This window comes from Tribolium madens, unplaced genomic scaffold (genome assembly GCF_015345945.1).
Source record: "Tribolium madens isolate multiple individuals breed KSU strain unplaced genomic scaffold, Tmad_KSU_1.1 Scaffold_71;HRSCAF=194;Tcas5.2_LG6, whole genome shotgun sequence".
Lineage (NCBI taxonomy): Eukaryota > Metazoa > Arthropoda > Insecta > Coleoptera > Tenebrionidae > Tribolium > Tribolium madens.
This window is the reverse complement of record NW_025401041.1, coordinates 2,976,996-2,986,709: the sequence shown is the minus strand read 5'-3', so window position 1 is coordinate 2,986,709 and position 9,714 is coordinate 2,976,996. Positions and strand designations below refer to the sequence as shown.

Here is a 9,714-nt window from a genome sequence, read left to right as displayed (position 1 = left end):
ATATATTAGGTATGTATAAATAATTTTTGTTTTTGTTGGGGTTCTATAATTTGATCGAATAATTGTTTTTTTAATCATTTTGGTTTAACATACAGGATAAACCAAAAGTGACGCACAAAATTCGTGGGTCATTTTTCAAATAAAACCTCAAACAGGTTGATTTTATTTTTATAAATGCTACATTTTGCCAGTATTGTAACATTTATTACGTCATTGAATTTTGAGTAATGGCGTCATCATTATTTTTTTTAATGGCAACCAATTTTGTTGACTATTTTTAATTCTTCTATCTTTTTAAAAGAAAATATTACCAAAAATGTTGGTTACTTAAAAAAAATACTGATAAGGTTGTTACTTAAAAATCATTGTCGTTATAAATAATAGTAAAAATATATCGATTACAAAAATAAAATCGACGTGTTCGAGAATTAAAAAAAAAATGACCCATAAAATTATGGATTATGTGCGCTACTTGATTCACCCTATATTTGTTACAAAAAGTCTCGTCTCTGCTGAAAAAATGTTGAAAAACCGATATTACAATTTATTTCAGAAATAGCCAGATGTCGCTTTCACCTCCCCGAAAATAGTACCTTACCCCACCATAATCATCAGACAAATGGTGACAGGCACAGTGACCGTTTGCACATCATAAGACTCCTCGCTCATTCCTTCAGTCATCCCTTGACTCGCATCGCTAACAATCGAAGCCCTTTGCCTGTAAAAATCGCCGTAATTCGGTTCCATTTCAACCTGCCAACGTAACAATAATCAAAAATAAAACATTTACGCCAGCATAAAATTGAAAATGTGGTATTGTTGCCTGTGCTGTGCTCGTGGCACATAGAAACCGCAGCAAGTTTGTGACATTTAAACCGTTCCTGAAACTGTGTTCTATTTTTCTAAAACCGGATTTCATAATCTCTATTACAAAATTGCACCCACCTCATATTCCCCTTCATCCTCCTCCTCCTCGATTCGCGCCCTTTCCCGTTTCCTCTCAGCGCGCCTTTTTGCCACACCTGGACACCATCTACACAGACAGCAGTTGGCATACACCCATTTGAAAGAACGAGCCATGATGTCGCCAATGTTTGATAAATACAAAAGGAAGAGGGGCATTCCAATTATTGCATAAACTATTGTTGTTATTTTACCTTCGATTGTGTGAGGCGAAATGTTGCCATAGCCTGGAAAAATGCCCCATTTATACAAAACAATGCATTCTAATTAATTCTAGAATTGCTTTGGGTACTGTTATATTAATAGCGATGATATATTTCTTAATAAAGCATTTGAGTGTGAAACTATCCTAATAAGGGTTGCTTCAAAGCTTAAATGGACTACAAAGTGGATGCCATAAATAGACGCTGCATTGGTTATATCAAGGCTTTTGTTGCTAAAGTCTTCTCAAAATTGCTGTGGCGTATACAGAGTGTTTTAGAGAAAAATGCCTACTAAGATACCAGGAACATGAAAAATATGTTAAAAATATGCTATCTATACAAATTTAGAAATTTTGCAATTTGACACTGTTGGAAAAATAGTTTTACGTTTTTTTTGCAGGCTATTAGAAGAGAAAACAAAAAAGTTGTATCCTAAATTGGAACTGAATTTAAATTGTAACTAAATTTAATGTCATTTGAAGGTTTTAATAGCAAAATTTTTAAACTTTTACTAGATAATTACCTATAAAAAATCATATACAGGATTACCGGAATAAATGTCAAAATTTTCTGGCAGATAGACTTTTTATTTTTTTTTATTTTTATTTTATTTCTACAAAATATTTTCGAATCCAAAATGCTATTAAATAGTATATTAAAAAAAACAAGTACCAGACCAGTCTTGAAGCACGAATTCAAGTTAAAAAACGAGTTTTGCGTACTATTTTTTTGTAACTTTCCCTATTTATGCCGTTTTTAAACACAAATTTTTATTTTAATTGATTTAGAGATTGTTGTGACGTTTGGTAATGTCTTAATTTTAATAGTCAAAATTTGATCTAAATGTCTTTTGACTATTAAGACATCGTACATGATGACGTCGCGTTCTTTAATATGTCTATTACAGAATCAAATTGGCAAATTACAAAAAATCTTTTTTGTTAATCTATTTTTGTTGCTTTTGTTAATTAAAAGTAATCAAATTGTGCAATTATTTTTTTGTAATATCTTTTTTATTGTATCGTCTTCTATCATTATCCTTTAATATAGCTAAACTTTGTTGTGAATTTTTTAAAACATCAAAAATAACACAAAAGATTTTTGTATATACATTTCATGTACTTAGTAATAGTTATTTATTATTCAAGACGATAAAGAGATTGTTTATCTACGAGTGAAAAGGTTGAGTCTAATTTGAAGAATAAAATGTTGTATTTAACTCGTTTGAGTGTAAATCGGATGCTTTATTCCACCTCGTGGATGATATAATTTGTAAATTTAAATAAAGTTACAATATGTTATCTACCCTTGCTGTTAAAGTTGTACTTTATCTACCCTTGCGGTTAAAGTGCTACTTTATCTACTCAAAAGAGTTGATAAAGAAATAGTTTAACTAATATCTGCTATAGAAAAAAATTAAATTTTGGGAAAAAACAAACTATTTATTTCATTGTATAAAAATTTGAAAAATTGTGCAATCAACATAACACCATAAGATACACATTTTACGGATTATTTTAGCAACTTTACGGACTTTTAATTTATAATACAGAGTGATTCAATAGTGTCGGACCAACTCTTGAATGGTGGTTAAACATGATCTGAACGCCCAAAAATTTAACCCAAAGATCTAAATTTGAACAGCAGTAGTTCGTGAAAAAAAGTTCAAACAATTTTTTGGAGAACTTTTAACTTAAATAGATGTCCTCTATCACCACTCAAGAGATGGTCCAAGACCTTTGAATCACCCTGTATATAAGTCCAGAAAATAACTTCTTTAGAAACTATTTTCGATTACTTTTTACGGTCGATTTAAAAATACTCAAGTTGTTTTTGCTACAGTTTTTGCAGACAAAAGTTTAGAATAGCAAATAAATAAATAATTAATTAATTTAAAAAAAAATAGTAGTAAAAAATATAAAAAATAGTACCTTAAGTAGTAATAAACCGTTAACTGTTTTACGTAATATTTTATTGAGTTACAAAAAAAACTCATTTTTGAGACTTTAATGAATACTAGTGTACTTTCGTAAAATTTTGGGAGCATCATATACAAAAAATATTTACGGTATAGAAATAAATTTTTATTTATTTGCATTTTTTCCCCGATTTCAAACCGTTTTGTCGCATACATTTCACTAATATCAGTAATTTAATAAGCATGTTGATCAGAGGATGTGAAACTAAATTGAAAAAAAGTGTCAAAAAAAGTTATTCTTGGTGTGAGCATCACAATTTACAAGTAATTAATTTCCTTGTTTTTATTTAATTTCGAAGACAAAAACAGAGAGATAAATAAATGGTAACGCCATAATGATAGTTATAATAAATTCGAACAAACAAAAATTGTAGTACATAATTTATTAAAAAAATATGATTTCTTTCATTTTTGCATTTTATATTTTTATTACAAATTTACCGTTGCCTAGATAGCACGTTTTCTATGGTGTACTTCTACACCTTTTTCAAGTGTAATTTAGAAAGCGTAAGATATATTTCAGAAAGTGTTAATTGTAATTTAGAACCGTAAACTGAATTACATCTCATGGTTTCTGAAACTCATTTTACTCTTCTGAATTAAAATTAACATTTTCTGAAAGACAACTGACTAATCTAAATTTCAATTTACGCTTTCTGAAACTAAATTGACTAATCTGAATTACATGTGATGGTTTCTGAATCACACTTGAAAAAGGTGTAGTTCCTAAATGAACCACTAAAACAATTTTCCGTTTGTGTACAGACCATGCTCAAAAGAAAGCTGTTCAAACGAGTCTTCAAACGAAAAAAATTAAATTGAATTTTTAGGGAAAACAGTAAACAAATTGGTTTCTTTACAACTGGATGTTGTAGCTAAATTAAATCAATATCTCACAGTTATTATTTCATTCTGAATATTTGTAACGGATTGCAATTCAATAGTTTTTATTTTTATGAAAAAACGTATTTGCATGAAATAAAAGTGGGTTATGTATAATACGCTAAAAATAAATTAAAAAATTCTTTGGTACAGTTTTTTATATAAAAAAGTAATCAAAAATAGAAGTTTTTAATTTATTTTTAAACAACACAAACATAAAATTTCAAATTAATGTACATACAGGTTGCGCCAGAACTCGCACTTCAGAGAAAAATGCCATGTAAGGTAAGATACCAAGAACATGAAAAAAATGTTAAAAAAATTCTATCTATAAAAATTTCCAAGTTATGAGTTTAAATTTTGCACTTTGACCCTATTAATTTTTGTTGGGAAAATGATTTTCCAAGTTTTTTTGCTACAGGCTATTAGACGAAGAAACAAGGAAGCTGTATCCTAAATTGTAACTCTATTTAATGTTATTTGTAGATTTTATTGGCAAAATTTTTGTTCCATTACTAAATAATAATTGTAAAAAAAACATTTATACAAGATTATCAGTATCATTAAATAGACATAAAAATGGCAAATGGCAAAAATTTTTGACAAATAGACTTTTTTAAACATTTTTTATATGTTCCTGGTATGTTTTTTTTTCTAGAGCGCGAGTTTTAACACCCTGTATATTGTTGTTACAGCCATTAAAACGTTATGATATATTTTTCATAATTTTTGAACGAGGATTTATAAGTTTTTATTCAGACTAGTTCAACCTTAAAAAAATTGTTATATTGTGTGGAATTTTCCTCATGAAATTCCAGTCACACTTCAGCCCCGGCAAAGATTGACCTGGGTGTCAATTCGATAGATCATCCATCTATTCGACGTGACGGTTATAAATATGTAACCCTGAACTGTGTCACACTAATTCGTCAAGGTAATGTCAACGCCAGACGTCGACCGGACTAATGAATCATATAAGAATGGCAAGTTATAAAAAAAAATCATCGTTGATACAATCTGTAAATTCCTCATAACCACTTTGTCTCCATTACTGTCAATAAGTCAACTAATTGCCTATTTAAGTGAAATTACCGGATGGAAAATCGTGCAACTTCCTGTTACGAAGGAAATTTGATGTAATTTTCGGATGACGCACCCCCGAGACCACCTACTATCGAAACTTGGGATGAAATGACCAGGAATCTATAATCTAGGACGACCCTTGATTATTTATTCATCAAAGATTTAACTAAAGTTGAGAGTTAGACTTGTTTATGCAACATCCAATGGATTTTTACTTTCCAAATCAAAAACACTTCAAATGCAACAACGTTTTTTTGTTATTTTTCAAAACTAAATTAACTTGCTCAGTTTATTTCCCGTGTAATTGAAACACAAATGAAAACAAACACATTTTTATCTCGAATATCGTCTCATATTTCATAAAACCAGTTGAAAAATTGTAGTTTTACATCCGCTACCACGAGCATTACTCTGACACGAAAAGTCAATACGCAACAATACTTTTCAACCGATAAAAATATTTATTGGAAAAATTAACCCGGCGCATCCACCAATTTTGCAAACAGACAAAATATTAATAATAACAATTTTTTTTATAGTCATAGGTAAATAAAATGTATGGATTAGTAGTATTATTTACATTTTTGTGTTAAAGAGGGTGTCTAATAATTTTTTACCCCGACAAAAACTTTTTAGTCATATGTAAATTTAATGTATAGACTAAAACTGAATTAAATTTAGACTCTTGTATTTTTGCATTATACAGAATGTTCGACTTCAAATTGTAACAAAATTTACAGGGTGACCCAGGGGTGCGTGCAAGCTTTATAACTTTTTTCTGTCCATGCTATTGACTTGATTTTTTTAAACAATAGGTCCTATAATGAAACAAATTTCTAAAATATATTTAATATATTGGATGCCCTAAAATAAGATACAACTAAGTTCTGTTTATTTAAATTAAAACCCCCAATTTTTTTTATATTATTGAATTTGCCACTAAATTACACAACCAGTTTTTTAGAATTATCTGTCAACTAATAATTTATTGTTGACGTTTGTTTAGAGAAAATTTTGCCATTTTTGATTTCCATAGAAAACTATGCGAAAACGGGTATGGATAGTAATTTTCTGTAGTCTTAACAAAAAGTCACCATAACTTAAAAATTATTAAATTTAAATATAGGGAATGTTAAAACAGAACGATGCAAAATTAAATTCTTTTCCATTTAGTAAAATAAAAATGGGGGTATTTTATTTGGAAAAAATGAGTTATGGGTATTTGAATTATTACAAAAGTAACGTTAAAATTTTGGTGTTTGTTAATTTTTTTTCAAAATTTGAAAACACCAGAAGAAAGATCTAAACCTTCTCTTTCAAACGCCAAAAAAACGAATTCAAAACTTTAAAAAATGGCAGAGTTACCGATTTTTAATTTGGAAGTGAAATTTTTGAAAAACTCGAAAACGGCTAAATTTAGGTATAGAAAAAGCTGATGAAAACTCCCTTGAAATAAGCCGATTAATCCAAAAACGCAGTAAGAAATATACTTTTCTATTTAAAATAAGAAAGTTGAGACCGACTTCCGGTATAACCGGAAGTGCCACCATCTTAAAAATATTTTCATTTAAGCGGACCTAATGGATTAGGGCTATGTACCAATTTACAAATAAATACGATTATTCGAACTTCCAATACTTCTAATGTGGGGTTTAGACGGAACATCCTGTATAATTTGTTTAAATATATCCAATTTATTTTTTAACTGATATGCCATGAAAATATTTTAACCTATTTTCGCGGTTACACCATGGAAAAATGAAAAAAATCTTTTTTTTTGACATTTCCCGTTTTTTTTAATGTAGCTGTAAGTCATAAACCACTGCAAACAATTCTAAGAAACTGGGTGCATTATATTGACAATTTAGTGGCAAATTCAAAAATATGACAAAAATTGGGGGTTTTAATTTAATAAACAGAACTTAGTTGTGTATATTATTTTGGGGTATTTTAGAAATGTGTTTCATTATACTCGTAGGACCTATCGTTAAAAAAAACAGTTGATAGCTTGAATAGAAAAAAAGTTATGGAGCTTGCACGCACCCCTGGGTCAGCCTGTATTTAACCTTAAATTAAAAAGTAAATTTTTCACGAGTATATTTGACCAAATCCGGCTAAAATTTCGATTTGAAATAAAACCTTCACAATCAAAACATTGACAATACCTTTTTGCGCCGATAAAAATTATTTACTCGAATGCAAAAACACAACCCTCCAATTTTAAATGCGTACACAAAAATGATTCATCAATCAATTCCTCTAGGATTTCATCCGCTTTATTATCAGCGTTAAAAGCCGAGTCCATCCCTGCGCTTTGTACCAAACCAAAAGGCCGCCATTATTCATTTTAAACGATCCGACAAATTTCTAAACATACGGAAGCACACATACGCTTTTATCAGGACCGTAATTGCGTAACTGTTCATTATTACCATTCATCCCCTATGACAAAACATAAGGCGGCCAGAGAGGAAAAACACAAAACGACCCCAGTCGGTGTAAATTAGACAGGCCCGTAATAAATTAGTTTTAACGCCGAGCGACGCTAACGTGCCCACATTAATGGTAATGATGGCTGAATTATGACTTGGAATAATAATAAATGAAGTTTGTTTAAGCTCCTGGTAAAAATTGACCAAAAAATGGAAAAAACACTGCTCCATCACAATGAGTTGCAAAAATGCATCTAAAACCGAAAAACTCAAATTCTGTTTCAGTTTAAAAGTTCTGTTTTGTTTATGTAGTGTCCACTCTGTTCGTTTTTTTATTTTTTTTTTTTCATTTCAATTATAAATCCGGATGTTGTAACCAAAGTGATAACGAAATTGTCCCTTGAACGCTTCACCCTTTGACAAATTACCCCAAGTTTGCGTAAGAATATTAGTCGAGCGAGGAAAAGTTTTAACAAGTCGGGATTTTTCCGGTTTTCGGGAGTTATCAATTATGAACGGCCTGTCGATGTCGTCGAAGAAAAACCTAATTTGACTCGTAACGAGCGAATTAAATATCGACCGAAAACGGCGGGAAATTCGAGCGCTAATTAGAAGCAACCCTCTGCGAATTTATGGCTCGGAAGAAGTAAAAAAGATTGCTGTGCAGTTTCCTAACTAGAAAATGTCGGTGAAAAGCTAAACGGAGTAATTTATTGCCGGTTGAAATCAACAGATAAATTCCGTTTAATTGTTTCGTGAAAACACCGAGGTCATCCCTTGAGGTTTATCATCTAATTATCAAATGTAACGGTGAAAAATTATTCAGGTGCTAAAGGGTCAAATTTCGGGTTTTAGTTGGATTATGAATTAAAGCGACAATCGATGGAGAGGAAGACCCTTTCACCAATAATCTCCTTCCAAACTAATATCTCGTTACATTGGACAGGATGCTGAGAGACGTGCTTCGAGGCATTTAGGGATTTTTGTTTTGTAGCTAAATTAATATGGAATTTACAAGAGGACGTGTAGAAATTCAGTAATGCGAGATTATCTAATATCATGAGCTTCAGCTTTAGAGGAAATTGCTAGCGGTCAGAAAGTTAGGCTTAATACGTAGACTAAGCAATAGAAAATCAGACATAAAATCAATAATAGGATCAAAATCTTAATTACCAGAGTACCAGAAACTTCTTTTTATTTGACGTGCCTCAAAATAATTTTATTTGGAAAAACACGTTTCAGAAATTTTTAAAGCTGCAAAAAGCAGCTTATAAAATTTACTAGTTTATACGAGTAAAAGAAACCAAAACCTGAAAAAACGCCTTTTAATATGACATTATTGACATTTACTAATGTCTCTTTTCCTGTTTCAGCAATTTCTGAAAAGATACATTGTAGATCATCAGCACTCGACATTTTGCACTACTAACTGCACTAGTTAAATTAACACTTTTGAAAACTTTAACACAAATTCCGATACTGACGCGCGGTGTTGGTTTATAAGCGTTGTTATGATTTAATTACTTGCAAAGCGTCCTGATTATTTTGTTTATTTACTTGCTAATTGCAGTATTGCAGTCTGAATACATTTGCAAATAAAATTAAGTTTATGTGGCTCAGCTGAATTATTTGCCTCACTACGTTTGTCAAAATAAACATTCAGCCTTGCCACGTAAACTATTACTTTTATTCCTAATAACATAATACCTACACTATTAATTTACAATAAAATATAAAACTAGTTTAAATTAATAGACACATTAGTATAATACGAGTACAAAATTTGGTTTTAAAAAAATCTTTAAGTGGTTTTTTTATACTGACAAAAATTGTTGTTTTGTTTTCATTATGTATTCAAAGACAATATTTAAAACATAAAATAACTTGTTTTTTAAACATGTCTGAAGTTTTATCTTTTTCCAGCGTCCAATCAAGTTTTTAAATTTATATACCAGGTGAATAAAAAGTATGGAACCAAACGTTTTTTGCTTAAAATATTTATTTTTTGAAAAAACTAATTGATGACTGCTAAAGTACTATAAAAATATGATGATTTAACAAGAATAAATTTTTTCGAAATTTCCTTTTATTTTTGAGTTCTACAAAAAAATTAATTTTTTTAAATGGCAACCCACTATAAAATCATTTTTCTCATAAAAGCTATACTCTAAGG

The 9,714-nt window shown here is 30.0% G+C and overlaps 1 protein-coding gene across 3 annotated transcripts in view; it reads right to left on the bottom strand.

Moving 5' to 3' along the window:
• The window catches only part of LOC123008990 (two pore potassium channel protein sup-9-like), a 91,685-nt gene that overhangs the window by 57,364 nt on the left and 24,607 nt on the right, over positions 1 to 9,714 (bottom strand). For all 3 annotated transcript variants that reach the window (XM_044405071.1, XM_044405070.1, XM_044405072.1), the window contains 2 exons: positions 946 to 1,190; positions 599 to 753 (listed from right to left, as the gene is read on the bottom strand). In XM_044405071.1, the coding sequence (XP_044261006.1) occupies positions 599 to 753; positions 946 to 1,190 (400 nt within the window). The remainder of the gene's footprint in view (positions 1 to 598; positions 754 to 945; positions 1,191 to 9,714) is intronic.